General features: G+C 50.9%; 1 protein-coding gene across 2 annotated transcripts in view; it reads right to left on the reverse strand.

Annotated features, from left to right (window-relative positions):
* Window positions 1-18,617, reverse strand: part of HSPA12B (heat shock protein family A (Hsp70) member 12B) — a 55,081-nt gene that overhangs the window by 24,293 nt on the left and 12,171 nt on the right. For both annotated transcript variants that reach the window (XM_060247214.1, XM_060247212.1), the window contains exons 2-6: window positions 17,272-17,372; window positions 11,562-11,686; window positions 7,920-8,106; window positions 6,251-6,355; window positions 2,506-2,622 (exon numbers count right to left, since the gene is read on the reverse strand). In XM_060247214.1, the coding sequence (XP_060103197.1) occupies window positions 2,506-2,622; window positions 6,251-6,355; window positions 7,920-8,106; window positions 11,562-11,686; window positions 17,272-17,372 (635 nt within the window). The remainder of the gene's footprint in view (window positions 1-2,505; window positions 2,623-6,250; window positions 6,356-7,919; window positions 8,107-11,561; window positions 11,687-17,271; window positions 17,373-18,617) is intronic.

The raw sequence follows: 18,617 nt of genomic DNA on the forward strand, positions 1-18,617 counted from the left end.
GCCCTGCGGCACCCCACTGCTTACCGTCCTCCACTGCAAAGACTGCTCATTTATACTCACTCTCTTCTTATTAAATAGCCAGTTTTTGATCCACAAGAGGACCTGTCCTTTTACTGCATGACTCTCAAGCTTTCTAAGGAGCCTTTGATGAGGAACTTTATCAAAAGCTTTCTGGAAGTCAAGGTAAACAACATCTATCGGGTCCCCTTTGTCCACATGTTTGTTCACCCCCTCAAAGAAATGTAACAGGTTAGTGAGGCAACGTCTTCCCTTGCAGAACCCATGCTGCGTCTTCCTCAATAACCCGTGTTCATCAATGTGCCTACTCATTCTGTCCTTGATAATGGTTTCTACCAACTTTCCCGGTATTGAAGTCACAACTGAAGTCCTGGTATTGAAGATCCACAAACGGAGCGTGCAGACAAGCTCTCGGCCACCCAGCAGCCCCAGCTGTGGTTCAGGCGCACGGCAGCCATGTCTCAATTTTGCCAGCAGTTCTGGCCGCCAGTCCTTTCCCATTAACAGTTCCTGCCCGCGTCAGGCTGTGCTGGGCTCCCTGCTGGAGCTCAACGCGGAGGAGAGAGGGAGGGAGGGAGGGCCTTGAGAGAATCCAGAGGCTGCGAGCTGAGAGAAGCCAAAACCACGGGCTGGGGTGGGCGCCTGAGAGGCGTCAGACATCCTGCCTGCCTTGTGCGAATGCCAGCCTCTGGCGCCCGGGGAGGGGTGGATGGCCTGGCCGTGCAAAATTTGCGAGTTCTGCTGCCACACTCCATGTGCCCACAAGCAGAGAGGCATTCCTGGCGCCAGCTTCCCTCTCTCTCTCTCTCTCTCTTGCTCTCTGCAGGAAACTTATAGAAAGGAATGAGGGGGGGGGAAAGAGGAGCTCCATTGCTTATCGTGGCCAAGCACAGCTCTGCATTCCCCAGCCGTTCCCTGGGAAGCCTAAAGGGGACCAGCCTGTTTTACCACAAGCCCAATGCTCCAGCTTAGGGACTCTTGGAACCGTAGCAAATGGCACAGCTGCTAATAGGGTTGCCAAGTCCGATTCAAGAAATATCTGGGGACATTGGGGGTGGAGCCAGGAGAAAGGTTGCAACAAGCACAAGTGAACTCCAAAGGGAGTTCTGGCCATCACTTTTAAAGGGACCGCCCGCCCGGCGTTCCCTCTAAGCTGCAGAGTCTTGCGAGCAAAAATTCTGCTTTGTGAGCTCCTGGCAATAAAGTTGTGAACTGCTGCATCAATTATTGTGCTCTGGGGTCATCCTCCCTGAGTTAAGACAAAAATCTGTTAGCTGGAGGCTAAAAATCTGTGAGCTAGCTCACACTAACTCAGCTTTGAGGGAACGCAGCTTCCCTCTCCATTGGAAATAATGAAGGATAGGGGCACCTTCTTTTGGGGTTCATAGAATTGGACCCCCTGGTCCAATCTTTTTGAAACTTGGAGGGTGTTTTGAGGAGAGGCACTGGATGTTTTGCTGCAAATGTGGTGCTTCTACCTTAAAACACAGCCTCCCCAGATACCTGTAGGTCAATTTTCTATAATACCCTATGGGAATCGGTCTCCATATGGAATAATGGAGTTCCCAGCAGACATTTCTTGCCCCCACCCCCCGGCTTTCTGATGACCCTGAAGCGGGAGGAGGGCCTCCAAACTGGGGGATCCCCTGCCCCCACCTGGGGATTGGCAACCCCAGCTGCCAACTCCAGGTTGGGAAATTCCTGGAGATATGGGGGAGTGGAGCCTGGGGAAGACAGGGACCTCAGTGTGGTACAATGCCATAGAATTAGGGTTGCCAGGTCTGTGTTGGAAAATAGCTGGAGACTTTGGGGGTGGAGCCAGGAGAGGGTGGGGTTTGGGGATGGGAGGGGCCTCAATTTGGTGCAATGCCATAGAGTCCACCCCTCAATGCAGCCATTTTCTCCAGGGGAGCTGATCTCTGCCGGTTGGAAGTCAGCGACAAAAACGGGAGATCTCCAGGGCCCACCTGGAGGCTGGCAACCCTGATATGATGCCATAGAGTCCACCCCTCAAAGCAGCCATCTTCTCCATGGGAATAACTACAAAAAATCACAGATCAACAATAAAGACGGTTTCGCTTGTCTCATACTTCATCAGCCTCTTTTCTCACCGTTTTCTGGAGCATGCGTTGATCAGCGTCTGAAACAAAGTTTCTGTGGCTCCATAAAACGATGAGAAAATAGGCTGATGAAGTATGAGACAAGCGAAACCGTGAGGACTCCTTTCCATACAGTTCCTCCTTATTCCATTTGCACATCGGTACTAGTTACTTATATTTTATTTTCTCCAGGGGAGCTGATCTCTTGTGAGCCGGAGGTCAGTTGTAAAAGTGGGAGATCTCCAGGCCCCACCCCCAGGAGACTGATAGCAACAGGGAGAGAGCGACACAAATGGCTGTGGAACAAAATACCAAACCAGTATCATAGCCCGAAATTACTATAACAAGAACTGCACTGTTTGAAACCCGCCCCTCCCCTGACACTCACCAGATAGGCGGCCTCTCTCATGAACTGCTTGGCAGGCTGCTTCCAGATGGCTGGCACGGTGATCACCCACCGGATGGCATCTTTCTCCGGCAAGGACGGGCACTGGTCTTTCAGTTCCTGCAACAAGAGAAGGGGGAACGGTGGCCCGGGCACCTTGGCAGAGGCACACAAGGGATGAGGTGAAGGAGGAGACTGTGCCTCAGAGAAAGCGTCGCGTGATAACTGGAGAGGAGGGCACACAGTAGTTCGTACATGAGCTCCCTGAATCGAGGCCAGCCACAGAGAACAGCCCAGACAGGTATTTGCTACAATTCCAAGATGCTATGGCAGCAGTGTCAAACACGTGGCCCAAGGGCCAAACCAGGTCCTTGGAGGGCTCCTATCAGGCCCCTGAGCAACTGGCTGTCATCTGCTTCCTTCTCCCTCTCTCTTGCTTCTTTCTGCATAACAGCTTGCTTTGCAAGGCTTGCTCAGTCACACAGGAGCTACTGAGCAGTCCCCAGAAGGTAGGACCAGAACCAGTGGGTTGAAATTAAATCAAAAGAGTTTCCGGTTCAACATTAGGAAGAACTTCCTGATGGTTAGAGTGGTTCCTCAGCAGAACAGACTTCTTCAGAAGGTGGTGGACTCTCCTTCCTGGGAGGTTTTTAAACAGAGGCTAGATGGCCATCTGACAGCAATGAAGATCCTGTGAATTTAGGGGGAGGTATTTGTGAGTTTCCTGCACTGTGTAGGGGGTTGGACTAGATGACCCTGGAGGTCCTTTCCAACTCTATGATTCTATGATTCTTTTCTCTCCATTGACTGAGGCTCCTCCCTTGGAGAAGAAAGGGGGGAGAGAGAGCTTGTTTATGCAGGCTCTCTCAATTGCACAGCAGAGCTACTGAGCCAAGCCTCTCTTCCATCTATTGGCTGAGGCTCCTCCCCCTCCTAGGAAAGGAAGGAAAGAGTCAGAGCTTCCTTTGCCCAGTTCCCTGGATCCCATGGGAGAGAAACAAAGAAAGCACCTTTAAGACCAATGAGTGTTAATGTTTTAAATATGTTTTATTTTAAGGGTGTTTTTTTAAAATGTGTTTTTCTGTGTTAGGGTTTGTAGAATCTTTCGGGCTCAAGTGCCGTGTTCTACTGGAAAAAGTTTTCCTTCCAGATGTTTCGTTCTCAGCTGCGGAGAACATCCCCAGTGGTGTTGCAGCCAGAGCAGGCGCTCTGACCTTCTTGGCTGCTGTGCATTGAGTGGGGCCAGGGCTGCTGGAGAGCTGCTATTTCTAGGCTGAAGAGGGTGTGATGAAAGGGCAATTGGTTTGTGGATGTGCCCATTGTTTGGTGGGGCTTCCTGGAAGGGTAGTGATAAGGAAACTGGCTGTTGAATGTGACCATTGTTCCGTGTTAATTGCTGGGAGGGTTGGAAGGGGTGTGAAGATAAGGAAGGTGGTTGTTGACTGTGCTGATTGTTCTGTGGAATGTGCTGGTTGTTCTGAGACGTTCTGCAATTCTGTTTTTCTGTGTCCTTTATAAACTTTATCTCTCTGGTACCTAATCTTAAATAGGTACACATATGGCTTGGCCCGACATGGCTCAGCCCAACAAGGTCTCATTTATGTCAGATCCGGCCCTCATAACAAATGAGTTTGACACTCCTGGGCTATGGGCTCTTTTACATTCTCATGTTCAACAGGGTATTGCTTTTGCAGGGGTGGCCAACGGCAGCTCTCCAGATGTTTTTTCCCATGCTGGCTGGGGCTGATGGGAGTTGTAGGCAAAAAACATCTAGAGAGCTACCGCTGGCCACCCCTGCCCTATTGCTTCGGGGGGGGGGGTTACCTCTTCCATGTGTGTTTTTCTCCCTCTAGTGGTCAGTTTGATATTACATCTCTGTACATCCGACACAGAGTACAATATCAAACTAGCCACTAGAGGGAGCAAACCATGTGTGGAATTAGGGACACAGCAATGAAGAAAATGAGAATGTGGAAGAGCTCACTGCCCCAACCGTGTCAAGTGGCAGAGCCTGGGTTCATTCATACAACAGGAGAAGCCAGACTAGAGTCCACAAAAATTGCTGAGCAGGCCACTGAACGGCCGCCCCCCCACCCCCGATTTATAGGACGTTTTGCTTTGCCATAGCTTCAAATGCAAATTGCATGTTAATTTGTGCAATAAGTAAATAAATAATGGCTGAGTCCAGACTGCTGGCTCACGGCAGCAGTGCGCCGATCCAGAAGTGAGCCGGCGGAAACTGGAACACCCCGAGGAGCGTCCAGAGTGCTCATATGCCCTGTCCACCGCTCCCTGGGTGCTTTCTGGGCACTTCCTGGCCATCCACATGAGGCTGCCTGAGGCGCCATGCGCCCTAGGGCTGGTCCTCACTACATCTGTAACTACACTAATATTTTCTTACTGTTTCACGTTATAATATATGTATGTTTATTGTAAATTTCATGGCCTTATCATTGCTTTAGAAAATGACACAGCAAAGAAAGAAGAAGAAGAAGAATTGCAGATTTATACCCCGCCCTTCCCTCTGAATCAGAGACTCAGAGTGGCTTACAATCTCCTATGTCTTCTCCCCCCACAACAGACACCCTGTGAGGTGGGTGGGGCTGAGAGGGCTCTCACAGCAGCTGCCCTTTCAAGGACAACCTCTGCCAGAGTTATGGCTGACCCAAAGCCATGGTAGCAGGTGCAAGTGAAGGAGTGGGGAATCCAACCCGGTTATCCCAGATAAGAGAGCTATGGCTAACCCAAGGCCATTCCAGCAGCTGCAAGTGGAGGAGGGGGAATCAAACCTCGTTCTCCCAGATAAGAGTCCACGCACTTAACCACTACACCAAACTGGTTCTCACTGCTTCTGTCCATGTGAACCTGACACCCTCATCAAATATGTCCTGCTCTGTTCGGCCACATTAGTGAAGAAGAAGACTGCAGATTTATACCTCGCCCTTCTCTTTGAATCAGAGACTCAGAATGGCTTATAATCTCCTATATCTTCTCCCCCCACAACAGACACCCTGTGAGGTGGGTGGGGCTGAGAGGGCTCTCACAGCAGCTGCCCTTTCAAGGACAACCTCTGCCAGAGCTATGGCTGACCCAAGGCCATTCCAGCAGCTGCAAGTGGAGGAGTGGGGAATCCAACCCGGTTCTCCCAGATAAGAGAGCTCTGGCTGACCCAAGGCCATTCCAGCAGCTGCAAGTGGAGGAGTGGGGAATCCAACCCGGTTCTCCCAGATAAGAGAGCGCTGGCTGACCCAAGGCCATTCCAGCAGCTGCAAGTGGAGGAGTGGGGAATCCAACCCGGTTCTCCCAGATAAGAGAGCTATGGCTGACCCACGGCCATTCCAGCAGCTGCAAGTGGAGGTGTGGGGAATCCAACCCGGTTCTCCCAGATAAGAGAGCTCTGGCTGACCCAAGGCCATTCCAGCAGCTGCAAGTGGAAGAGTGGGGAATCAAACCCGGTTCTCCCAGATAAGAGAGCTCTGGCTGACCCAAGGCCATTCCAGCAGCTGCAAGTGGAGGAGTGGGGAATCCAACCTGGTTCTCCCTGATACTTAACCACTACACCAAACTGGCTCTCCAAACAGAAGCGAGGATGAACACAGAGAGACCTTTAGAGAAGATCGGAAGGGCACGTACACAAGCGGGCTGCCTTCTCCTGAGAAAGCAAGAACTGCATTGCCCTCCCGGCTGCCCCTCTGCAGACACATGCACACACCTGTCTCAGGGCTGCTGTCCTGCCCCAGTCTGTTACCTGCATGGCTTGCCGCTTGAAGAAGCGGAGGGCGTGGGCAAAAACCTCCCAGGCCAGCACCTTCTTCCCATTGACAGCTTCGAGTTCCGTTTTCATAGTCAAGTCCTAGAAAAGAAGAAGAGATGGGATTTATACCACGCCCTTCACTAGCCAAAGGAGCCTCAGAGCAGCTTACAAATCTCCTTTCCCTTCCCTTCCCCACAACAGATACCCTGCCAGGGAGGTGGAGCTGAGAGAGCCCTTCCAGAACTGCACTTGAGAAGAACAGCCTTGAGAGAACTTGTGGAATATTTACAAAAACCACCGGTCAACAATAAAGATATTCACACTATCAATGTGTGTACATGCATCTGATTTAGTGCAAATATAAGACAAAAAAAAAGACAAAGGAACAATAAGCTATTTGTACTCCCCCAGTTCATACACGTTGACATTTCTACATAGGAACCAGCCTTAGCAAAGTTCATAAGTCAGTGCTGTAGGGTGGAGTCCTTAAAAGTTCCACTTGTGACGTTGTAATGGAGAGAATAAGGAGGAACCATATAGAAAGGAGTCCTCACGGTTTCGCTTGTCTCATACTTTGTCAGCCTCTTTTCTCACCGTTTTCTGGAGCCAGAGTAACTTTGTTTCAGACACAGATCAACGCATGCTCTAAACGCTCTGCTGCAGATAAGAGTCTGAGCACTTAACCACCTCACCAAACTGGCTCTCAGCCGGAAGAAAAAAGAAACCTCAGGCACACAACTGAAGCCCAGGCTCTGTTTTCCTTGGTTAAAGGCAGTCTGCAATGCTCAAAAGCTAGGGGGAGCTCTCCTGCTATTACAGAGTAAATGGTGACTTTGGAGGGTTGACTTGTTGGAGCAAGCGACTCAGAATGCATGGACACTGAGGTTGCCAGCCTCCAGGTGGGTAAAGAGAGAGAGGTCGCTTGGAGGATAAAGACAGCACAACCGAGTTATAATGACCGAATACATTCTTAGTTATTCGGTCACTATAACTTCAGTTGTATTGTCTTTAGCCTCCAGTTGGGGCCTGGAGATCTCCTGCTTTTGCAGTTGATCTCCAGCTGGCAGAGGTCAGCTCTTCTGGAGGAAATGGCTGTTCTGAAGGGTGTGCCAGGCTGAGGCCCCTCCCCTCTCCAAACCCCGCCCTCTCCTGGATCCACTCTCGAAGTCTACAGGTATTTTCCAACACAGACCTGGGAACCCTAGGCCAGACAGCGAGGGACTCCCACCTCCATGGGTCTGGACACCTTATAGGGTTGCCAGCCTCCAGGTAGGGCCTGGAGATCTCCCGCTTTTACAACTGACCTCCAGCTGGCAGAGATCAGCTCCCCTGGAGCAAACGCCCGCTTTGGAAGGTGGACTCTATGGCATTGGACCATGCTGAGGCCCTCCCCTCCCTAAACCCCGCCCTCTCTGGATCCACCCCCAAAGTCTCCAGGTATTTTCCAACCCAGACCTGGCACCCCTAGGCGAGAAGCACAGTCCTCTTGTCTCTGGGGAACCGTAGGCTCTAATCTCCAGTCGCCATGGCGCCAAAGAAGATTTCCATTCAGGAAACTTCTCTGGAACCGTTTTCTTCCCAGACTGTGAAACTGGGCCTGTCTCCACCCAGTTCTACCCCCCGTCCCCTCCCGAAAATCAGGATAAGAAGCGCTGTGGCTCACGCTGGTGCTGTGAATCTTCATTTTGAACTTCTCGAAGTACAGCCAGTCCCGCGCCTCCTCGGGGTCCAAGTCGTGGTAATAATCTCGGGCCGTGTAGCCGAAGCTGTGGAAAGAGCCCTCCGGAGTCAGCAGCAGGCTGGTGGGGGTCTTCTGGTTGGCCACGCCGGGGTCCCCGCCTTCCCATTTCCTAGGAAGAGCCAATGGGGTTAGAGTGCTGGGAGAGGACCTCGGAGACCCAGGTTCGAATCCTCGCTCTGCCAGGGAAGCCTGCTGGGTGACTTGGGGGCCTCTCAAGCTAACCTACCTTGCAAGGTTGTCGTGAGGATCAAATGGAAGGAAGGAGAAAAATGTAAGCTACTTTGGGTTCCTAGGGAGGAGACAGGTAGGGTAGAAATAAAGCAAATAAAAAATACATTGGGAGAGTAGAAACAGGGCCTTTTTTGAGCTGGAATGCACAGGAACGCAGTTGCAGCTGGCTTGGCATCAGGAGGTATGGCCTAATATGCAAATTAGTTCCTGCTGGGCTTGTTCTACCAAAAAAAAAAAGCCTTAAGTAGAAAGCAGACATCATCCTCTGGATCTTAAAAAGGAAGTTTAAAGATCATCTTAATATTGGAATATTGTGAGGGAAAGGAAAGGAAAGGTCTCCCATGCAAGCACCAGTCGTTTCCAACTCTGGGGTGACGCTGCTTTCACAACGTTTTCATGGCAGGCTTTTTACGGGGTGGTTTGCCCTTGCCTTCCCCGTCTTTTACGCTTTCCCCCCAGCAAGCTGGGTCCTCATTTTACCGACATCAGAAGGATGGAAGGCTGAGTCAACCTGGAGCCGGCTACCTGAATCCAGTTTCCACCGGAATTGAACTCAAGTCGTGAGCAGATAGTTCAGACCTCAGTACTGCAGTACTGCTGCTTTAGCACTCTGCACAATGGTGCAGATCTTAAAAAGGAAGTTTAAAGATCATCTTAATATTGGGATATTGTGACGTTTGGTTATTTTGCAGACTTTTGCCTTGTCGTGGAAGTGTGATACTGAGGGCAGACAAAAAATCTCTCACAAATGGCCAGTTTGTCCAGCATCATGTGTGTGGGAGCATGAGGGCAAAATTGTCTCCATTGGAGAGGCCTGGAGAGGCATTGAGTCTCCGTGGAAGGCCATGTGCAGAGAGGGAGAGGAGAAAGGGAGATAGGAAGGGTCAGAGGGCAGCTCCCAGGTAAAGACAAAGAGAGGTGCCCCATCCAAGGAGATAACACCTAGACACACCCCGCCCATGTCCAGATCTTCCAAGCCACTAATTCCAACTCTTTAAAACAGGGGTGTCCAACGGTAGCTCTCCAGATGTTTTTTGCCAACAACTCCCATCAGCCCCAGCCATTAAGTCTTCTAGGTCAGGGGTGGCCAATGGTAGCTCTCCAGACGTTTTTGCCTACAATTCCCATCAGCCCCAGCCATTAAGTCTTCTAGGTCAGGGGTGGCCAACGGTAGCTCTCCAGATGTTTTTTGCCTACAATTCCCATCAGCCCCAGCCATTAAGTCTTCTAGGTCAGGGGTGGCCAACGGTAGCTCTCCAGATGTTTTTTGCCTACAACTCCCATCAGTCCCAGCCATTAAGTCTTCTAGGTCAGGGGTGGCCAACGGTAGCTCTCCAGATGTTTTTTGCCTACAACTCCCATCAGTCCCAGCCATTAAGTCTTCTAGGTCAGGGGTGGCCAACGGTAGCTCTCCAGACGTTTTTTGCCTACAACTCCCATCAGCCCCAGCATGGCCAATGGCCTACAACTCCCATCAGCCAGCATGGCCAATGGCTGGGGCTGATGGGAGTTGTAGGCAAAAACATCTGGAGAGCTCCCGTTGGCCACCCCTGCTTTAAAAGGGGGCCTGAAGAACATCCATCCCTTGGGCGGAACCTCTCCACATGAACAGTCCGGGGGAGCGTGCATCCCCAGGTGGGTTCGAACGGGCATGAAAGCAAAATCTTGTGCCAATGAAAATTGGGCAACAGAGAGCAAAATGCAAGAAGCCGGAGGCTGAAGGATTCATATTAGGCTTGGAAGGAGACCCGTGAAGGCAGCCTTAAAATTACATTGGCCAGGGCTTGAATTCCGCAGGAGCTCGCAGGAGCACCGCTCCTGAGCCTCCAGCCAGGGTCTGCATGCAGGGGGGAGTTCTCTCCCCGCTGTGCACAGATCCTGGGGCAGATGCAAATGAGATATGCCACTGAGCTCCTGCAGCCTTCTTTTCTACAAAACGACCCCTGACGCTGACTTACATTTAGGCAATTTTGCACACACATGACGCTGCCCTTTATCGATTGAGACCGTCATTTAATCAGGATCTGTGTTATCTGCTCAAGCCGGCAGCCACTCTCCAGGGTCTCAGGCTGAGGTCTTTCCCATCACCTCCTGCCTGGTCCTTTTAACTGGAGATGCCGGGGACTGAACCTGGGACCTTCTGCATGCCGAGCAGATGCTCTGCCACTGAGCCACAGCCCTTCTCCATTAGTCTTCAGGGTCTCAGGCTGAGGTCTTTCCCAACACCTTCTGCCTGGTCCTTTTAACTGGAGATGCCGGGGACTGAACCTGGGACCTTCTGCATGCCGAGCAGATGCTCCGCCACTGAGCCACAGCCCTTCTCCATTAGACTCCAGGGTCTCAGGCTGAGGTCTTTCCCATCACCTCCTGCCTGGTCCTTTTAACTGGAGATGCCGGGGACTGAACCTGGGACCTTCTGCATGCTGAGCACATGCTCTACCACTGAGCCACAGCCCTTCTCCATTAGTCTTCAGGGTCTCAGGCTGAGGTCTTTCCCAACACCTTCTGCCTGGTCTTTCTCAACTGGAGATGCTTGGGACTGAACCTGGGACCTTCTGCATGCCAAGCAGAGGCTCTACCACTGAGCCACAGCCCTTCTCCGTTAGTCTCCAGGGTCTCAGGCTAAGGTCTTTCCCATCACCTCTTCCCTGGTCCTTTTCACTGAAGATACCCGGGATTGAACCTGGGACCTTCTGCATGCCAAGCAGAGGCTCTTCCACTGAGCCAAAGCTGGACACCAGGTGAGCACAAGGACTGTGCCCATACCACAATCTTAAAATGCATACGTCATGGGGGAATTTTTCAGCAGAATTGTGGGGGCAGAGGCAGGCCTTGAATTCAGCAACAGCTCACAGAAGTGTAACTCCAGAACCTTTCTGAGGGTTCCCTCTCTTCCTCCCCACCTGCCTTGTCTGTTGAATAGCAGGTGCAGCTGCATAACAAGCCCTGGATGAGGAGAGCGGGCAGCCAGCCAACCACCAGGGGCTTTTCCACACCCCCAGCAGCCCTCATTAACCCCTGGAGAAGCCCACACCACCCTTTCTCCCCTTATGTGATTTTGGGTGGCAGGTGGCTTGCTGGCCTTTTGACTGGGACGGGAGGGTGGCCCAGAAGAGCCCCAGGTGAGTGAGGCCTGCTTGGGCTGGCTGGATCTCTAGCCAGCCCAAGCAGGCCTCGCTCGCCTGGGGCTCTCCTTTCTTGTGTCGGATGGCTGTTGGCTTGGGGGGCGGTGGCATATGCTAATGAGTTCCACCACCTATTTTTCTGCAAAACGACTCTCGGGGGGGATCAGTTTAGCTCCCCTGCATTTATTCCCGCTGGTGCTGCAGATACCTCATCATGTGAATGGCCTCGGGGTCGTTGGCGAAGCTGAAGGCGTAGCCGCTGGACGTCGTGCCAAAGTCGATGGCCACCACCACGGAGAAGGGAGCAGGTCGCTGGGTCCGGATTTCGTTCCTCTGGAAGCACAAGGCAGAGAGCACGGATACGATGGGTGAAGGGTCCAGAGGACACAGGTGGGGCCTGGTGACCTCCCAGAATTACAACTGGGTTCCAGACGACAGAGACCTTGTAAATGGAAACTTCACTATGTGTAAAGTCTATGGAATTTGAGGTGGTGGCGGTTACAAGCATAGCCAGCTTTAAGAGGGGATTGGATAAAAATATGGAGCAGAGGTCCATCAGTGGCTATTAGCCATATATATGTGTGTGTGTCTGTGTGTGTGTATGTATGTGTGTGTGTGCGTGTATATATATATTGACCACTGTGTGACACAAAGTGTTGGACTGGATGGGCAATTGGCCTGATCCAACAGAGCTTCTCTTATGTTCTTATGTGACGCAGAGTGTTGGACTGGATGGGCCATTGGCCTGATCCAACATGGCTTCTCTTATGTTCTTATGTGACGCAGAGTGTTGGACTGGAGGGGCCATTGGCCTGATCCAACAGGGCTTCTCTCATGTTCTTATGTGACACAGAGTGTTGGACTGGATGGGCCACTGGCCTGATCCAACAGGGCTTCTCTTATGTTCTTATGTGACACAGAGTGTTGGATTGGATGGGCCATTGGCCTGATCCGACATGGCTTCTCTTATGTTCTTATGTGGCATAGAGTGTTGGATTGGATGGGCCATTGGCCTGATCCGACATGGCTTCTCTTATGTTCTTATGTGGCATGGAGTGTTGGACTGGGTGGGCCATTGGCCTGATCCAACATGGCTTCTCTTATGTTCTTATGTGACGCAGAGTGTTGGACTGGAGGGGCCATTGGCCTGATCCAACAGGGCTTCTCTCATGTTCTTATGTGACACAGAGTGTTGGACTGGATGGGCCACTGGCCTGATCCAACAGGGCTTCTCTTATGTTCTTATGTGACACAGAGTGTTGGATTGGATGGGCCATTGGCCTGATCCGACATGGCTTCTCTTATGTTCTTATGTGGCATAGAGTGTTGGATTGGATGGGCCATTGGCCTGATCCGACATGGCTTCTCTTATGTTCTTATGTGGCATGGAGTGTTGGACTGGGTGGGCCATTGGCCTGATCCAACATGGCTTCTCTTAGGTTCTTATGAATCTTGCCATGCTCTGATGACTGTAGAAAAGCTAGTTAAAGCTTTTATCGAAAGAGGGGAAGATAAAATACTACCTCATCGGTGCGTATGCTGTGCTTCAAGAATTACTGATCTTCAAGAACTACTACTGAAAGGTATAATTTATATCAACATCAGGTCTCTTCAGAAGCAAGAAACGAGATCCCATTGGAAGGGGAAGGACGTTCTGTGAAACTGTATGAGAACTGTTCTATTTTATGAGTTCTTCCTTAGCACTTGTATTGGGTGTTTGCATCAGAGTATGTTTGTTCGAATATTTTGTATATGAGAGTGTTAATAAGTTGATTTATATTTCTAAAAATTGTACTGTCAGTTATTGTTGAGGCTGGTTAGCACGGAACCCTTTGGGGTTTTCTCCTGTCACTCTCTGCCGTGTTTCTCTATTTGGTTTACACACAATCCCAAGTTGGGGGCGGGGGATCCCCCAGTTTGGAGGCCCTCCTCCCCACTTTAGGGTCATCAGAAAGCAGGGGGAGGGGGGGGAATGTCTGCTTGGCAATCCATTATTCCCTATGGAGACTGATTCCCATAGGGTATAATGGAGAATTGATCCACAGGTATCTGGGGCTCCGGGGGTCCTGTTGTCTGAGGCACCAAATTTTCAGCATAGCATCTCGTGCCTCTCCTCAAAACACCCTCCAATTTTCAAAAGGATTGAGCCAGGGGGTCCAATTCTATAAGCCCCCAAAAGAACCCCTATCTTTCATTATTTCCAATGGAGGGAAGGCATTGAAAAGGTAGGTGGTGCCTTTAAATGTGATGGCCAGCACTCCCTTTGGAGTTCAATCATTCTTGTCACAACCTTGTTCCTGGCTCCACCCCCAATGTCTCCTGGCTCCACCCCCAATGTCTCCTGGCTCCACCCCCAATGTCTCCTGGCTCCACCCCCAATGTCTCCTGGCTCCACCCCCAATGTCTCCTGGCTCCACCCCCAATGTCTCCTGGCTCCACCCCAATACCTACTGGCTCCACCCCAATGTCTCCTGGCTCCACCTCAATGTCTCCTGGCTCCACCCCCAATGTCTCCTGGCTCCACCCCCAATATCTCCTGGCTCCACCCCCAATGTCTCCTGGCTCCACCCCCAATGTCTCCTGGCTCCACCCCCAATGTCTCCTGGCTCCACCCCTAATGTCTCCTGGCTCCACCCCCGAAGTCCCCAGATATTTCTTGACTTGGATTTGGCAGCCCTAATGGCATTCTATACCTATAAAGTCCATCTCCTCCCCAAACCCCAGCTTCCTCAAGCTCAACCCCCCCCCCCCCAATATTTCTAGGAATTTCCTAACCTGAAGTTGACAACCATAAGAACACATAAACTCCACAGGCTTAGGTGGTAGAGAGTCAGTTTGTTACAGAAGTGAAGTGTGCAGACTCTTATATGGGAGACCCGGATTGGATTCCCCACTCCTCCACCTGCAGCTGCTGGAATGGCCTTGTGTCAGCCAGAGCTCTCTTATCTGGGAGAACCGGGTTGGATTCCCCACTCCTCCACTTGCAGCTGCTGGAATGGCCTTAGATCAGCCACAGCTCTCTTATCTGGGAGAACCGGGTTGGATTCCCCACTCCTCCACTCGCACCTGCTGGAATGGTCTTGGCTCAGCCAGAGCTCTCTTATCTGGGAGAACCGGGTTGGATTCCCCACTCCTCCACTTGCAGCTGCTGGAATGGCCTTAGATCAGCCACAGCTCTCTTATCTGGGAGAACCGGGTTGGATTCCCCACTCCTCCACTCGCACCTGCTGGAATGGCCTTGGGTCAGCCAGAGCTCTCTTATCTGGGAGAACCGGGTTGGATTCCCCACTCCTCCACTTGCAACTGCTGGAATGGCCTTGGGTCAGCCACAGCTCTCTTATCTGGGAGAACCGGGTTGGATTCCCCACTCCTCCACTCGCACCTGCTGGAATGGCCTTGGGTCAGCCAGAGCTCTCTTATTTGGGAGAACCGGGTTGGATTCCCCACTCCTCCACTCGCACCTGCTGGAATGGCCTTGGGTCAGCCAGAGCTCTCTTATCTGGGAGAACCGGGTTGGATTCCCCACTCCTCCACTTGCAACTGCTGGAATGGCCTTAGATCAGCCACAGCTCTCTTATCTGGGAGAACCGGTTGGATCCCCACTCCTCCACTCGCACCTGCTGGAATGGCCTTGGGTCAGCCAGAGCTCTCTTATTTGGGAGAACCGGGTTGGATTCCCCACTCCTCCACTCGCACCTGCTGGAATGGCCTTGGGTCAGCCAGAGCTCTCTTATTTGGGAGAACCGGGTTGGATTCCCCACTCCTCCACTTGCAGCTGCTGGAATGGCCTTGGGTCAGCCAGAGCTCTCTTATCTGAGAGAACCGGGTTGGATTCCCCACTCCTCCACTCGCACCTGCTGGAATGGCCTTGGGTCAGCCAGAGCTCTCTTATTTGGGAGAACCGGGTTGGATTCCCCACTCCTCCACTTGCAGCTGCTGGAATGGCCTTGGGTCAGCCAGAGCTCTCTTATCTGAGAGAACCGGGATTGATTCCCCACTCCTCTACTTGCAGCTGCTGGAATGGCCTTGGGTCAGCCAGAGCTCTCTTATCTGAGAGAACCGGGATTGATTCCCCACTCCTCTACTTGCAGCTGCTGGAATGGCCTTGGGTCAGCCTGAGCTCTCACAGGAGTTGTCCTTGAAAGAGCAGCTTCTGAGAGAGCTCTCTCGGCCTCACCCACCTCACAGGGTGCCTGTTGTGGGGGGAGAAGATGGGAGATTGTGAGCCGCTCTGAGTCTCTGATTCAGAGAGAAGGGCAGGGTATAAATCTATAGTCTTCTTCTTACAGAATCCGTGTCAGACTGTAGGCTGGGGTGTATTTGTTTTGTTAGTGCCCCTAACACTTAAAAAAAAATCCTGTACATTGAAAACCAGTTCTGCAAGGAAAGAGGGATACTGCAGGATCCTCTCTTTATGCATCAACTTGCTTAACAGGCAAGGAGATTTTTGGGTGCTGGCAGCAATTGGAAGATGCACTTGGCCTCATTTTGGATGGATGGCCAGTCAGCCTCATGTCCATCTTGGAAGCAAAACAGGGCTGTCTCCCCCGCCACAGAGGAAGTGGCTCTGCAGAGGTTGGAAAACACCAAAACACAACCATGACATCATCCCTCATTATAATGCAATCTTGACAATAGCCATTGACAAATCATTTCCAGATGGACTCCTTTCATAAAACTAGCAAAACTAAGAGGCCAGCCCGGTCTCATCAGGTCTCAGAAGCTAAGTAGGGTCGGCCTCGGTTACTCCTTGGATGGGAGACCACCCAGAGAGGCCTGGGTTGCTACACAGAGGCAGGTGATGGGGAACTACCTCTGGACATCTCTTGCCTTGGGAACGAAGGCAGGGAGAGAGAGAGAGAAAGAAAGAAAAAGAAAGAGAGGAAGGAAGGAAGAAGAAAGAAAGAAAGAAAGAAAGAAAGAAAGAAGAAAGAAAGAAAGAAAGAAAGAAAGAAAGAAAGAAAGAAAGAAAGAAAGAAAGAAGAAAGAAAGAAGAAAGAAAGAAAGAAAGAAAGAAAGAAAGAAAGAAAGAAAGAAAGAAAGAAAGAAAGAGAGAGAGAAAGAGAGAGAAAGAGAGAGAGAATGAGAAAGAGAGAAAAAAAGAAAGAAAGAAAGAAAGAGAGAGAGAAAATGAGAGAGAAGAGAGAGAGAAAGAGAGAGAGAATGAGAAAGAGAGAAAGAAAGAAAGAAAGAAAGAAGAAAGAAAGAAAGAAAAGAAGAAAGAAAGAGAGGAGGGAAAGAGGGAAAGAAAGAAAGAGGGAGAGAGAGAGAAAGAAAGAGAGAGAGAAAGAAAGAGAGAGAGAGAGAAAGAAAGAGAGAGAGAAAGAGAGAAAGAGAGAGAGAATGAGAAAGAGAGAAAGAAAGAAAGAAAGAAAAGAAAGAAGAAAGAAAGAAAGAAAGAAAGAAAGAAAGAAAGAAAGAAAGAAAGAAAGAAAGAAAGAGAGAAAGATCCAGGGAGAGGGCACTAAAGGTCTAGTGAACTGCATCATGTTTTCTTCTCTTGTAATAACTTTAAAGCAGAATTTTTTAAAAATTCTTTTCCTCTGAGAAGGTCACCCCATAAGAGACGATCATCTGAGGTTGCCCCATCAAAACCCAGTCTGTAATCTGAGAACAAACCACCCGGGGGAAACTTCAGAGGAAACGTGTCAGAAAGGGGAAGTTTACAATAACACTTTCCCTGTCCAAAGCTGAAGAAACTCCTATCTCAGCTCACAGGCGTGCAGTCCCAAACCACACCGTGAAGGGCTGGAGGCCCAGGCAGCAGAGAAGAATGGGGCAGGGGTTCGGCACTCCCCAGTATTGCTTCTCCCTAGATATTATCTTCTCTCTGGCTCTCCAGAAGACACCTGGCCCTTGGGGGGGACTTGGCATACCCATCTTTAAAAGGCACTGGGTCTTTTTTTTTCTTCACTTACCGGGGACTGGGACGGGGTGAGCGGAGCGATGCTACAGCTTTCATTGTGAAGTCTGGGAGAATTTGACGGAGACGGAGTTTGGGAACGCTCACCGTTTGTACCTGGCATGTAAGAAAACAAAGACCTGTCAACTAAAATTATCTTCATCGCCCAGAATGACCGCAAACCCCCTCCAGGTGTCCACAAATGGAAGATTCCGTCACCCCAATCGAGTTCTGGCTCTGCGTTTTCTCACAGATGTTGAAGAAGAAGAAGATATTGCATTTATATCCTGCCCTAAACTCTGAATCTCAGAGCAGTCACAATCTCCTTTACCTCCCCACCCCCCTCCACAACAGACACCCTGTGAGGTGGGTGGGACTGAGAAAACTCTTGCAGCAGCTACCCTTTCCAGGACAACTCCTAAAGAGCTCTGGCTGACCCAAGGCCATTCCAGCAGGTGCAAGCGAGGAGTGGGGAATCAAACCCGGTTCTACCAGATAAGAGAGCTCTGGCTGACCCAAGGCCATTCCAGCAGCTGCAAGTGGAGGAGTGGGGAATCCAACCCGGTTCTCCCAGATAAGAGAGCTCTGGCTGACCCAAGACCATTCAAGCAGCTGCAAGTGGGGGAGTGGGGAATCAAACCGGTTCTCCCAGATAAGAGAGCTCTGGCTGAATCAAGGCCATTCCAGCAGGTGCAAGTGGAGGAGTGGGGAATCAAACCCGGTTCTCCCAGATAACAGAGCTCTGGCTGACCCAAGGCCATTCCAGCAGCTGCAAGTGGAGGAGTGGGGAATCCAACCAGGTTCTCCAGATAAGAGAGCTCTGGCTGACCCAAGGCCATTCCAGCAAGTGCAAGTGGAGGAGTGGGGAATCAAACCCGGTTCTCCCAGATAAGAGAGCTATGGCTGACCCAAGGCCATTCCAGCAGCTGCAAGTGGAGGAGTGGGGAATCAAACCCGGTTCTCCCAGATAAGAGAGCTCTGGCTGACCCAAGGCCATTCCAGCAGCTGCAAGTGGAGGAGTGGGGAATCAAACCCAGTTCTCCCAGATAAGAGAGCTCTGGCTGACCAAGGCCATCTCAGCAGGTGCAAGTGGAGGAGTGGGGAATCAAACCCGGTTCTCCCAGATAAGAGTCCGCGCACTTAACCACTACACCAAACTGGCTCTCCAGTTTGTCGGTAGCCCACAACACAAGAAGGAAAGATTCTTGTGGACTAGTATCTTATTTAAAAGACAGATTTTACGGTCTGACTACATTTCATACATTCTCACATTAAATGTCTCCTGGACAGAGGGAGGGGAAAATATAAATGGGGGGGGGTGTTTCCAGCTCAGCCTTTTATTTTTTTACCACCAGATTTTGC

Source organism: Heteronotia binoei, chromosome 9 (assembly GCF_032191835.1).
Source record: "Heteronotia binoei isolate CCM8104 ecotype False Entrance Well chromosome 9, APGP_CSIRO_Hbin_v1, whole genome shotgun sequence".
NCBI lineage: Eukaryota > Metazoa > Chordata > Lepidosauria > Squamata > Gekkonidae > Heteronotia > Heteronotia binoei.